The sequence below is a fragment of the Podarcis muralis genome, chromosome 5 (genome assembly GCF_964188315.1).
Source record: "Podarcis muralis chromosome 5, rPodMur119.hap1.1, whole genome shotgun sequence".
Classification (NCBI taxonomy): Eukaryota; Metazoa; Chordata; class Lepidosauria; order Squamata; family Lacertidae; genus Podarcis; species Podarcis muralis.
In genome coordinates this window covers 8153913-8168284 of record NC_135659.1, presented here as the reverse complement: position 1 = coordinate 8168284, position 14372 = coordinate 8153913, and the positions used below count along the sequence as shown (strand labels likewise).

The following is a 14372-nucleotide window of genomic DNA, read 5'->3' as shown; positions in this document are numbered from 1 at the left end:
CTGCACCTCTGGCACCACTGAGTGGCAGAGCCAGTCTGCTACCACATCGTTGACTCTGGTCAAATACTCTGCTCTCAGATGCTAGATGCTTTTCTGCCCACATGAATAGTTTTTCTGCCTCTCAATTCTGCTTTTTTGACCAGGTCCTAGCCTCCTTGTTGACATAGGCATGGGCAGCAGTTTTGTAGGTCCACGCCAGCAGGTGCTGATCCTAGAACATCTGAACAGAGGCCCTGGATCACTGACTCCTCCAGTGTGCTCCTCAGGTAATGAGACTGGCATTTGTCATAAGAACCAGCCTCCGTGGCTCCTGAAGACTTACTCCTGAAAAATGATGGGGGTGCAGTTAGCAGTGTAGCACCTCCTTCAACACAGGAGGCATAGAGAGCAGTATCCATTCTTTCTGGATGATCTAGTTCTGAAAGGGGAGCACTTGCTGCAGCGACCTGGAGTGAAGTCTTGCACATGGCACTAGATTGTAGGCGCTCACCAAAAGGCCTTGCAGATGAGCCAGAAACATCAGATCCTCAGGGAACCTGCAGAGCAGGTGTTCTCCATGCTCTTGTCATGATATGAACCTTTCCATGTCCAACACCACATCCCGGAGGGGAAGGTTCTGTAGTAGACAAACCTTAGGTAATTATTCTGGCGGCAATGTGGAGACAAGCCTCTGAGAGGTCTACACATACCATCCAATCACCCTCTTTTAGTGCCTCTATGATTGACCATAACTTTTATATGTCTTTGTCCATGGAGTTTGAATTCTGGTGCTGGAGGAGACTCTTGAGAGTCCCATGGACTGCAAGAAGATCAAACGTATCCATTCTTAAGGAAATCAGCCCTGAGTGCTCACTGGAAGGACAGATCGTGAAGCTTGGGCTCCAATACTTTGGCCACCTCATGAGAAGAGAAGACTCCCTGGAAAAGACCCTGATGCTGGGAAAGATGGAGGGCACAAGGAAAAGGGGACGACAGAGGACGAGATGGTTGGATGGTGTTTTCGAGGTTACCAGCATGAGTTTGACCAAACTGCGGGAGGCAGTGGAAGACAGAAGTGCCTGGCGTGCTCTGGTCCATGGGGTCACGAAGAGTCGGTCACGACTAAACGACTAAACAACAACAACATGATTGACCATATTGTTTCAATTTCGAACAGGTTCTTTTTTTACCCATTTGTTTAGTTATTTGAAGTCTAGAATTGTGCAAGTGTCTCCATGCTGTTTGGCACCAAGGACGCGACTGAAGATATTTCAGATCTCCCAGAAGAGGAGCAGAACCTAGGGCTCTGATGTCCAACAAGTGTTGAGTGGTCTATCAGTAAGCCCGATGTTTTACTGGATTTCTGGAATGAGGGGTTGGGACAAACCGATCCTGAGGTCAAATTGTATGGCATTTGGATACCGTCTCTATCACTCACCTCTCTGTTGTTATGTGGGACCAGAGATGGGCAAAGGAGAGGAGCCACTGGGCACTAAGACACCCCTCTGTTGTAGTCATGCTGAGCTGGCCTTCTTGGCCCCTTTCTGGAGCTTGGGGGACTGGAAGGGTGGGCGGGTGGATTGTTGTCTCTGCCTGCCTCCCGCTGTCCTTCCTCCCCCAGCTGTGGAAAAAATGTCCTCCAGGTAAACTACAGCAGCACTATTTGCTTGAAGACTGCTGCACACAGAAAACAGTAAGGTTATGTTTGCTGTCTAGGTTTGCTTGCCAAAAGATCAAAAAGCACCTGCAACCAAGGCAATATGACACAACATGCAGAGTAACCACACTCTGGTCTATAGGGTCAAAGATACCTTCCAACGTTGTCATCCTTGTGAAGAGGATTTGCAATACTACACACAGAAGTGTGGCCACTGGACTTATGGACCTTTGGCACAATTTCATGGTTGAAAACCTCAAATGAAAAATAAGCACACAACTTCCATACTGTTCAGAGAAGGGTGACTTGGCAAATCGGAAATGTTTGAGACTGATGCAGAGTTTGTGTTCCAATGTCCCATGTGCCAATGCTGAGCAGAGGTCTTCCAGTGTGATGATTTGGCCAGACCTGGGTCATGGAAACTGGGATTTCCAGTCAGGAAACTCACAGGGAGGCCTCAGGTTTACTTACCGCACTTTGCAAGGATAACACGGGATGCTATTTATGCTGTCTTGAACTTCCTTAAGGAACAGCAAGATACAAGCATGATAGATAAGATAAATACCAGCATTGCTTTTTGATAAAAGCTCCCCACTGGCAAAAAATAAAGCACAGGATTTTGGAGAGGATGAACAAACAAAAAGTCTTTAAGGAAGAGCAGCCCTAATCATTTGCAGACTCAGGTGGCCCATAAAAGATACTGACATCCCACATTTATTTTGACAGCTTGAGGACTAGCTAGATATGGCGACACTTTTTAAAATCTCGTGCTTCTAACTCCCCACTTGTTTTTTGTTTTGATTTTTAAATCAGCGCAAACAGCAGTGCTGTGGTGGGGTAAGAAAAGTGCTTACTCCTCTGGCAGGCCTGAACTGGATCAGGGCCCCATACTGCTGTTTTAAGAACAGTGTGAATATAAGCCCAATGGCCAGTCATATGGATATTCAATCCCTACCTCTATTCTGCAACTTGATGTGTCCTTTGCCAGTTGCCCATTTGGTTGCTTAGTTTTTTTGGGGGGGTTACAACATATGAAATAAATCAATGTCATATTATGAAAGAAGATATTTATGTGTCTCTAATGTTATGTCCTTAGTTACTTTGTCTTTTTTATTTTTAAAGAAGGATATAGATTCCATATCTGAAAATACCAATGGTCAATTGTGGACTTGGCATATTATTTGTAGAACCTATGATGTGCTGTCAGTACTCAAAACATTAGTGATTCTTTGCGCAGAGGATTTTCTGTGACAAACAAAAGAGAACAACAGTCACACCTGCCATTGTGCTGGTTTCTTTTTGGTTAGTAGTAGTCTTCAAGTTAGGGACACGGGTGGCGCTGTGGGTTAAACCACAGAGTCTAGGACTTGCCGATCAGAAGGTTGGCGGTTCAAATCCTCACGACGGGGTGAGCTCCTGTTGCTCGGTCCCTGCTCCTGCCAACCTAGCAGTTCGAAAGCACCACAAAGTGCAAGTAGATAAATAGGTACTGCTCAGGTGGGAAGGTAAACGGCGTTTCCGTGCACTGCTCTGGTTCGCCAGAAGCGGCTTAGTCATGCTGGCCACATGACCCGGAAGCTGTACGCTGGCTCCCTCGGCCAATAAAGCGAGATGAGTGGCACAACCCCAGAGTCAGCCACGACTGGACCTAATGGTCAGGGGTCCCTTTACCTTTTAGTCTTCAAGTTCTGTTTGGCTAGGCACCTCTATCACATGTGGAAGAATATACCTCTCTGCACAGCCACTCAGACATTGGAGGTTTACTGAGCTGCACACCATTTTCAAGACCTATGGACACAAGTACCATCTCTGTACTATTTTAAAGGAATTTCCCGATTCTTACCACACCAACGTAAGTGTCATGGGCTGGCTGCGTCAGGATAATGTAGGGAGGAGTGTCTGCAGATCACCCAGGGGAGGGTTCCTACAGGATGTGGGGGGCCTCTGCTGGGATTGGGACAAGCTGATAGTGAGGATCGGGTTGGGGGGGTCCCCTCAACCTGCTTTCTTGTCTCATCCATTTCCATGATGAGAGTTGTGAGCCCTACCACCTCCTCCGCAGCTGTACCACACTGCCCACCCTGATGCTGTCAAGACACTAGGACAGGCATTCCAAACCTGCGGCCCTCCAGATATTTTGGCCTACAACTCCCATGATCCCAAGCTAACAGGACCAGTGGTCAGGGATGATGGGAACTGTAGGGCCGAAGAGGAGGGAGAAAGGTTGTTTTCTGCTGCTCCAGAGAAGCGGACACGGAGCAATGGATCCAAACTACAAGAAAGAAGATTCCACCTAAACATTAGGAAGAACTTCCTGACAGTAAGAGCTGTTCGACAGTGGAATTTGCTGCCAAGGAGTGTGGTGGAGTCTCCTTCTTTGGAGGTCTTTAAGCAGAGGCTTGACAACCATATGTCAGGAGTGCTCTGATGGTGTTTCCTGCTTGGCAGGGGGTTGGACTCGATGGCCCTTGTGGTCTCTTCCAACTCTATGATTCTATGAAGGTTGGAGAAACCTGCACTAGGAGCAGCTTATCCAAGAACAACACTGTTTCCTCAGTCTTTAATATAGGATAACTTGGTTATACAATGTCAACCTGTTTTTCAATTTGACATCTACTCTGACCTCTACAAGCAGATTTAAGCAATGTTGTTGCCAAGATAGCCCCCCTTCCAAACTTATGTGTCTGTGACTGGGGTCTTCATCACATTCTCCATCTTTATTCTCTTAAAAGCCACACACTTCAAAAATAATAATCATGTGTCAACCTTTATTTGCCAATAAAATATTGCAACTTTTATTCAAAACAAAATGCAAATTGGCAAAAATCTTTGTGGAACGACAGGCAGAGGCACCTCCTCCAAAGGCCCCTATTTACATCAAGTTAACACTGTTTGCAGTTCACAGTCAGGCAATAGTGAAAATTTAAATTAGAAAAAAAAACCCCAAATATATTACAACAATAAAAAAAACAAAAACAACAATTAACAACACTAGTAGTGTGGGTTTGCGTGTGATCAGCATATTTTCAATTTCATCCATTTCTCTCCTCAGTGACTTCAACTATTAATCCAACTAACAGAGTGCTCGAGTTGAGTAGAATCCTTAAACATCTTTCCCCGCAACCCTTCCCTCCCACCCTGGAAGCCTGACTCTTGCACAACACACACACACGGGTCCGTTTTCCTTAGGCAACTGCAGAGAAATTAGGCATTCCTTCTGGAATATGGAAAAGGCCACCGTTTCATCCCACGAGTATTACTTAAAAACGAGCTGTGCAGAGTCCGTTGCGTACAGAACTGAATTGTGAATGGGTGGCAGAAAGTGGTCGTTTCTGAGCATGCTCGATGCTTAAGTCGCCGTGGACATTTCTGAAGCCCAGCTTTCAAAAACCATCGCTGCGCCTTGTAGGAAGAGGCGGCTGCTAGCTGCTCCGGGCCTCTGTGCTCCCAGGTGGAGCCATAAGGGGTCTATTTGGTCAGCCCGACTACTGCTAAGGGCCACTTTATACTACAGTGGTACCTCGAGTTACAAACGCTTCAGGTTACAAACTCCGCTAAACTGGAAGAGTTACCTCGAGCTGAGAACTTTGCCCCAGGATGAGAACAGAAATTGTGTGCCGGCGGCGCAGCGGCAGCAAGAGGCCCCATCAGCGAAAGCACCTCTAGTTAAGAACCGTTTCAGGTTAAGAATGGACCTCCGGAATGAATTAAGTCCGTAACTAGCGGTACCACTGTACTCTGCAAAACCAAGTGGAAAAAGCATCTCCAGGACTGTACCACTGGGATCACGGGGAGGGGGAGCTCCGCACACTCTTCCATAGAAAAGGACAAGGAAAATGGCATGCCAGAAAGGACAGCATGAACCAATTTCTCCAAAATACTAGTTTTGTCTGTTTAGAAAGTTATTAATCTGTGACCCCCCACATGAATCCCGAAGTGGTATAGAATTGGAGCAGAATTACTGTTAGAGTCTATTATTTGTGTGAAATGGTCCACGTTACTGCAGCAGCAACTTGCTTTTTCACACCGGGTGAAGGGGCTAAGGGTATATAATTAAGGCCTTTTTTGTTTTTGGCAAACACGCAGTAAGAATTGTGAGAAGGGGAGCGAGGATTTCACCACCACTGATGCCACTGTTCAGCCAACCTTGGAGACTGCGCAAACCCTGCCTGCTTGCCAGGAAATCACCTGTTTGGAATGCTTTGCAAGCTTAGTGCTCGACAACCTACTTACAGACAGGAGGTTTTTAGAAATCTCTGAACTCAACACTTATGAAACAGTCCACAGGAAGAGCGCATATGTCATAACATGCCGGTGCACATGGAAACCTTCTTAGAGAACATGTACAGTATCTACAATCTTGCTATAAAACCAGCAACATCAGGCAACGTACTCCTGCAAGCTCCAGTCCTTAGTTGGCAAGGAGGAATATGGTCCTCCGTATTCTACAAGTCCACAGGCTCAAGAATCTTCCCTGCTTGGCTGGGGCCTCCTGTGCTTAAGATGCCTGCTTAGACACCAGCCATGGGTTGGTTGCTTTTCATGTTACAATCTTGCATTTTGTGGGTACAGGGAGTTTGATTTATGGACCAAAGCTCAGTGCCACAATTCAAATTTTTAAAAAAGCCACGTGGGTGCAGCAGCCTCCCTCTTCAATTACTGCCATCAAAAGTGCAGCAAAGTCTATTTTCAACTGGATACAAATTGTGCAAGAAACTACTTGAATTTGGATACCGATTCACTCCTTACAATTCCAAGGGAAACTGGCCACCGGGATCGTTGTAAGAAGTTATAATGAAAAACGAAACAAAACAGAAATCTGTGAATGCTGCGATTACCATCGCTGCCCTACATTTGCAAACTCCGAAGTCAATAGGGAAGCAGTCCACGTATACAAGACACCCACATGTTGGAGTGTTACAGTGACCAGGAGCAGTTTTCTCAAAAGAGGGATCCCAGAAATGCTATGCTGTGATTTTCTCTCCCCTGCACTCCCAAGAGCAGAAGGAGCAAAGAACAGGTCACTATTTCCTTTCTCCAACACGGGCCTCATACTTCTTCATGTGCTTTTAGCAGGGCCATTCGTGCTGCATGCGCCATCTTTCCTTCCCAACTGTCCTCACAATATCTGAGTCATTAAATTATAATGCACCCAACTACCAAAGCCGCAACTGGAAGATACCGAAGAACCAACCCAAGCAAAGTTCAAAGAGGTGGGAAGAGAAGATGCAACTAAGTTTTTGAAAAAGGCTTGAGGGGAAAAAAAATGTATGGAGGTTAACGTTTAACCCTAATCTTTTTCTACACCAAATTGCTCTGATATGGATTATTCAGAGGGATTCGACACCACTGGTCAGCCCCCACCTGCACCCACCAAAAAAGTTTGTGGCTGGGAGGAAAATAACTGTAGCAGCTAACCCCAGGGCCATTTCAGGACAAGCTTAGTTCTGGAAAGCTGAAGTAGCAATCGGACGGGTGTGTGGCGTTTTCAGTCAAAATGGACAGGAGCCACTCTGAGTTCTCCAAGAACTCTTGTCCCCCCAAGTCCTGCAGCAGCAACAAAACTGACAGGGGAGGAAAGAAATCTATCAGAATGAAGAATCAGGCATCAAGGATGATTTTAAAACGAGCCAACCCCCAAATAATGTTAAGACAAGGTTGGCGTCCCTGTGCTATTGTCTGCACATGAACTATGGGCGACATCAAACTGCAGCCATCTACAAGTTCATTTGTGAGACACCCGCTGATCAGTGTACTTTTGAATCTCTGCTGTTCTTACTGGTAACCTGATGCCTATTTAACTGGTTTATAACCACCACCACCACCACCCGGATTTTATGTAATATCATCGAACGTAATTGTATGTAGTTTGTGTACTGCACACTCTGTGATCTACTTAGATGAACGGCAGGCTAAAAGAATGCCCAATAAATCATAATAAATTTTGGAAGCTTGTGCTGTAGTTGAAACACAGTCCATTTCCCTATGTTTCAGCTATGGCTTTCCCAAGAGCACAACTTCTAGGTAGAGTGAGAAGTTCAAAATGGTGCACGGCTAGAGCTCCTTGTGGCTGTCAAGGAACGACAGCTGTTAGAAAAGATTCTGGCCTCCTCTTGCTTTGCTGCAGAACAGCCTTCCTCAGCCTCCAGATGTTTTGTGCTGCGACTCGGATCATCCTCAACATGATCAACCTGCATCAATCTGGCTGGGGGAAAGCAGCCAGAGAACCTCTCAAGAAAGCCTAAAGACGTCCATTTCTAACCTTATGCTAAAGCCTCAGAGCTTCCCTGTTCCTGTATTGCTGCTCGTGGGGTTAGTAGTGCAATCCAAAATGTATTTCTTTCCAAGTTTCCCCACTTCAGAAGGTACCTGAGATAGGGAACACAACAACAGTGTGCCTTTAACATCTATTTACACAGGACCAAGATGCTGAGATGATGGCTGCATTCTCTACTCAAGAGTTCGGCCTGGGCCTGAAGACAACCCTGCCAACAAGAAGTGGGGGGAGTTGCAACAGTGCTCCTACTTTCTGTTTTCCGACTTAACACATACTGACTGTGGTTTTGTTTGGAGCAGAACATTTTGGGTCCACCCCCTTTCAAAAATTGTCTATGCAAAGGTTAAACAACACCCGGAATAAAATTTTGCTAGGTTGCCTCTACTTCCAACACACAGAGGTATCTGAAAACCAGGCTATGCATTACTCATCAACTAAAAAATTGTCACATTTAAGCCAAGCCTTGGCTGCTAAGAATCCTGAAACTCCTCAAGACAGACAGGCTAGGTAGTGTTTCCTCCAAGAAATTCAATGGAGATTGATTGATTTTGAGAGCTGAGGATATCTAGGTTGGAGGCGCCCTTGCTAGGGTCCCTTCAGGGCTCTCTTCTACAAAATGCTGTACCACTGGGGATGGATACATAGGCTTGCACAGTCCAGTGGCTTAGAATGGAAAGGTTTCACCACTCTGCTCAACATTCTGGCTTCCCCATGTCCCTGGTTCTGATGCAGCATCAGGGGGTCATTATGGCAGGATGGAAGCAGGTGATATCTGTGGCCAAGTAGTCACCATGGGCAGCAGCAATGAATGGAAAGGAGCTTGGAGAAGGTGATGGGTATTGAGAGCTGTGCCTATGCCAAAGGGGAAAAAGGCCACTGGACCTCTGAGGAATGCTACAAAAAGGCAACCAGAGAAGGCATTAGCAGTAGGCCCCCAGGCAATGAGTCGCCGGCTAGTTTTGGCAAAATAGAGACAAACTGGAATGGGTTCAGAGGATGGCAGTGAAGATGGCTGGGGTATGTTAAAGATGTCCTACGAGGAAAGGTTAAGGAAACAGGGTGCGTTTAGCCTGACAAAGAGAAGGCTATGGTGGAATATTGCATCACTTTGCAAATACCTAACGGCTATGCTATTTTTCTAGAAAAAGAGGTGCCAGAGCTCACCATGAACTTCTCCTTTGTTCTCTTAAGAGTGGCAATGGTGCCCACTTGAGAGGAGCCGGTGAGCTCCAGCTGGGGGGAAAAAAGAGCCCTGCCTAAAGGGCTGTCACACAGAAGAGGGCAAAGACTTGCTGTCTGTTGCCCAAGAGGGCAAGGCTTAGTTACAGGAGGGGAGAAGGGGAGACTTAGGTTGAACGTCAGAAGAAGCTCCTTTAATAGGACAGGCTGACAATAGTTACCTAGGGGGATGGTAGACTCTCAGGCCCTGGAGGTTTCTAAGCAGAGGCTGGACAGTCATTCCATTGGCATGCTCTGGCCCTGGGCTTCCTGCATTGAGCAGGGTTGGACCAGGTGGTATACAAGGCTCCCTCCACTGGTCTCCTTTCTCCTTTGGTCACTCATCTCTGCTTAGTGCTAGCTTCACCTTCCCAACTGCAGGGTGGGGAGGGGAGGGATGCCGTTACGGAGAGAGACCAGCAGAGAATCAAGAAGGAGAAGCCTGCCTAGAGTCTTCTGCTTTCCTGTGTGCTTGCCAAAGTCTTTCTCTGCCTGCATCTGCAGAATCCTTCAATATTCTCAGCAAATCAGAAACTGGTTTATTCACGGCAACTTTACATTTGATGAATGTAATGTCTGGCCAGGCTCTTCACCTCTATTTGCCCACTTTTGATTTATTCCAGTGTTTCCCAACCTTGGGCCTCCAGCTGTTTTTGAACTACAATCCCCATCATCCCTGTCTTGCTAGCTAGGGATGATGGGAGTTGTAGTCCAAAAACAGCTGGAGGCCCAAGGTTGGGAAACACTGATTTATTCAGTCCAGACTAGGAAGCAAACCGGTTCCCTTCACCTTTCCATTGCCATGCACTCATCGGAGCAGCAAAGGCCATTTGTTCATTGCCAATCTAGTTCTAGACTAAACCATGGGAGAAGTTGCTTTTTATGCTGTGGTGGTGGTGGTTGTTGAGTTAATGCAGCCAATGGAAAAGGAGTCAAAATCAGAGTTTTGGAGAGAAAGCCCCAATGAGCAGCAAGTTTGCACCCTTCCACCATCACTGGAGGTTCAATATAAAACAAACAGCATAGCAATACAATTCCAACTCTCAAGCTTGTAAAAGGAAAACTGCCGCATTTTAAAAAGATTAAGGTGCGAAACAAACCAGACCCTGATTTTTATTTTATTTTATTTATGACCAATGCTGCTAACAAATGATGGGAAGATCCTGTGCTGAATTTTCTTGTGGGGCAGAAGGGGCACACAAGTCCCCAGAAAGAACTACACGCCTTCCCTCCTTTGCCAAATACCTTCTGGGGGCACAAGGAAGTGCTGCACTCATTTGCTGGATTTCAGAGAGCCAGAATTCTTCCCATGCCTAAGAGATATACACCTTGCCAGGGCAATTCAACTTCTCTCAAAAGCCTCAGTTCAGCAACGACAGAACTATAGCTGTGTGAGAGAAGCATTTCTATGTGTGATATCAGGCAACAGGTTTCATGTTCTTGTGTTTATAAGAGAGATGTCACAGGAATAGCAGCATACGGCAGACCTTAACCATACTACAATGGCTAAGTCCAGCAGGTGGATAACACCTGCATATCAAGACATTCTGGGAATTTTCTAGGACAGGAAAGAACAGCTGCAGACAGAAACCAAGGCCTGGTTTACATTATGTGGCATCGACTGCCTGCATGATGGCATGGGCATTCCTCCAACCCAACCATACCAGTAGTGTCCAATCCATATGGATGTCCAATGCTTCCGGCTCAAAAAAAGGGATAGCCGGAAAAAGGCCATCGCAAGCTTGTGATGCTATCTACAGGAAGGACAACGGCATTCAAACTCCTCCACCATCCTCACCCAGATCTCAACTGAACCCCAAATTTGCTAAGATCTTTCACACTTAAAGAGTGTAACGAGGACTCATTCTTACTTTAGGGCCACTTCTTCCCCTCCTCCCAGACACCAAACTCAATTTTACCCTCTTGGATCCCTCCGCCCCATTACGCTACACATTCAGGGCATTTCTAGGAAAACCAAATAGTATCTTGTAATTCTGAATAGGGCAAAGGTCCTGTTTTTAAATATGGATGGTAAAGTAATTACTCTGACTAGGTACTGCCAAAGGAGCCCATTTGTAATTCTAACAGGAGACATTATGACCTCAGGTTTCTGGTTCCCTCAAAAAAGTAGCTGGATTAGGGTAAGCATTTTTTTATATATATAAAAAAGGAATGTAGAGAGCAACAGCAGCATTCTGCAGTGTCTTTAATCCAGGGTGGCCCCTCAAGGTTTATCAAAGGAGAGGGGGTCAATGTTGTATCAACATTTAAAAACAGACATTACAGCTTTTGGACACATGCTGGCAAATTTGTGCTACAGCCCAAACTACTCAAGTGAGTGCCAGGTTAGATACCCATGCTACACTACCAGGGTGATGACAGCCAGTTTGAGTGTGCGTGCAAGTGAGAGTGAGTGAGTGAGTGGGAGTGAGAGATTGACCCAGTGGCAAGTCAGCTCAACCATCATGGAAGAAGCTGTGAAGGACTGGATGTGTGGATAGTAAAATATGTGAGAAGGATGACAAAAAAAGGGATGTGTTTCTTATATTGGATAGGTTTTTTTGCAACTCTTACTACAGCAGCAAAATGCACTGTGGAAGTTAGCCAGGTGAACGAATGCACCACTTCCAGCAGCTCCACAGACCTTCCCCCAAAATAAATCCTCTCCCACTTGGGAAGATCAGTCCACTTCCGTTCCAATGGAGCCTCTGAACCTTTCTCTCACAATCCCAGAAGGTCAAAACATGCAGTAGTGCAGAAAAGGATCCCACCCCACACCCCCTCCAATAATTCTGGTCATCTGAACAACATTGTGGAGATCAGCAGGCGCTTCCCAAAACCAAGGCCCTGTTCTTGGCTCTCCTACCTTCTGGAAGGGGAATCGGAGAATAAGCTCCCCTTTTGCAGAAGCATTTTCTGGCTAGGGCAAGTTCTTGACATTCTGCCCTCCTCACTCAGCTGCAAACCGTCTGACCCCCCACCCCACCCCCCAAGTGAAGCTTGGCTTCCCCCTCCCCATCTGCCCCATGTACTGAGATGAACCTGTAAACATGAGAGCTCAGTGATTTGAGGTACTTCACATAAAACTCACTCAAGTATCAGTCTTTCCTTTCCAAAGTATCAAGGTAGGGGGAAAACACCAGAAGGTAGGCACCCTGACCCTTCTCCCTCCACTCGGTGTAGACTTCTTTCCTCCTAACTGGGTGATTATAAACAGTAGCTACCTCTGGACAACATCACTGATTTCTTGAACACAAGACAATAAGTTATTAAGTACAGGGTTTGCTCCGGGCACGCTAGCAGCTGCTGAGGACACCTGCAGCTCCTGCAGGCTGAGTTCCAGTTTGCTCACAGCTTCCCGGAAGGCAAACTTGTTGCGCGTTTGCGGGATGCAGTCCACGTAGCCTGAGCAGTAATCCAACAGCTGGTGCCCCGTGTCCACCAAGTGGCTGTTTGTGGTGGGCTCGGCAATGGCACTCGAGAGGAGGTCTGCGCACTCTAGCAGAGCCTCTTTGCTGATTTTGTCGGCGGAGATTCTCTCAGCTGTCTGTTTGGTCTTTCTCAGTGCTACTTTGGCTCCCGCTGTACCATTGGCCATTTTGGCAGGTGAGGTGGAAGACAATGACAGAGGCACTTGAGGTGGGGGCATTACAGGCCTTCCGGCTTTTCCACCGGCAGGTGCCGTTGCTGCCACCACCACCACCTTTTTGCTGCCCTCGCTGGCTTCCTGCCCAGGCTGTACCAACGCCCCGTTATTCAACTCCTCTGTCACATCTGAGCAAGTGGGTGGCTGGTTTAGGAGCCTCGTGACTGGCGGTGGAGGTGGAGCGCACTTTGGTTTTATCCGCCTGGGCCTGTCGCTGGAAGCCGTGCCCTGGTGCTCAGATAAGAGCTTGAAGCGATTCCCCTGAGAGTCTGTGCCAATCAGCTGCACATCTGCTGGCGTATGCTTCAGAGTGGGTGAGATGAGAACGGGCACTTTGTGGTTGTGGGTGACAGGAAGGACTGCCGCAGCCTTGGGTGGAGAAGGCCAGCCCGACTTCTCCTCGCCTTCTAGGGACCCTTGCCGCGTCCCGCTGTTCTTCTCTTTGCTCTTCAGGCTCGCTGTGGCTGTTGGCCCCTGAGTGTCCTTTTCAGAAACAGCCGCATCCGCAGAAGGGGTCCTGAGGGGAACAGCCGTGGCACCTCTGGGCAGAAGTTTGGCTTTTGGTCTGTCTCTGGTCAGAGTGGGAACCTCTTCGCACCTTTTAGAGAGCAGGTCGCTGGACTTGCTAGTGTTCTCCTCGGGCTGAGAGGAGGTGGAGACTGTCCTTTCCAGCTGGACTTTGGACCTGTGGCAATTTCGGGGAAGGGTCATGGCCATTCTCTCCTGCTCAGGGAGACCCGAGGACATGGAAGATGTCGAGTTGGACCGGGGGAAAGGCTTTGAGGCTTCCTCCCCACCGGTGGGCCTCCCGGCTCTTAAACCCAGGGTCTTTTTAATCAGCCGTGGCGTGAAGAAGCCCGTGATGCCGGACCACCCACCGCCGGTACTTGTGCCCCCACCGCTGCTCATGCTGCCGCCGCCACCGCCGTCATCCCCATAGAAGTTCCGCTGCGTGAAGCCCCCAACATAGCACTTAGACGAGCAAAGGTTTCCATCCTGCTGGGAGGGGGTAAAAGAAAACCCATCGATGTGCTGCAGAGGACCAGCGGCTGAAAGGTTGCCCGTCAGCTCATACTTCTTGTGAGGCTGGTTCTCCATCTCGCGGAAAGAGCTGCTGCGCTTTGGGGGCGTGGGGGCGTTCTTCTTCTTCATGAAAGAGCTAAAGAAGCCCCCCTTCCTGTCTCGGGTGAAGGTGGTCTCCCGGGTGTCTTCCAACAGGCCACTGGGCGACTTGTCTCTCTGCTTGCGAGGTAGTGCTGGGGATCCGCTGGTCGTCTGTGTGCTTCTGATAAAACCTAAAGAGAAGGAGAGAGAGCAGACACTTACCACCATGCTGCCAGGTATTTAGGAAGGTTGGGATTCTGACTACACAAAGTTATGCAGTGTACTATATCACCCATGTGTGGGCTTATTGCAAATAGTTGCTTACTAGCCGCAACTAGACATGATTGGGCTCTCCTAGAATTAAAAAAACATATATATTAACAGCTGCAGCCCTCTGAAGCAAATACGCTATCTTTATTGTCATTGTCCCATGCAGAACAATTAAATTGAAATCAATGAAATCACAGTGCAAGAGGAGGATTTTAAGCCCC

General features: G+C 47.5%; 1 protein-coding gene across 6 annotated transcripts in view; it reads right to left on the bottom strand.

Annotated features, from left to right (window-relative positions):
- Positions 1 to 10237: 10237 nt before the first annotated feature.
- The window catches only part of ABL2 (ABL proto-oncogene 2, non-receptor tyrosine kinase), a 53163-nt gene continuing 49028 nt past the window's right edge, over positions 10238 to 14372 (bottom strand). For all 6 annotated transcript variants that reach the window (XM_028732360.2, XM_028732361.2, XM_028732363.2 and 3 more), the window contains exon 11: positions 10238 to 14072. In XM_028732360.2, the coding sequence (XP_028588193.2) occupies positions 12352 to 14072 (1721 nt within the window). In that variant the 3' untranslated portion in view covers positions 10238 to 12351. The remainder of the gene's footprint in view (positions 14073 to 14372) is intronic.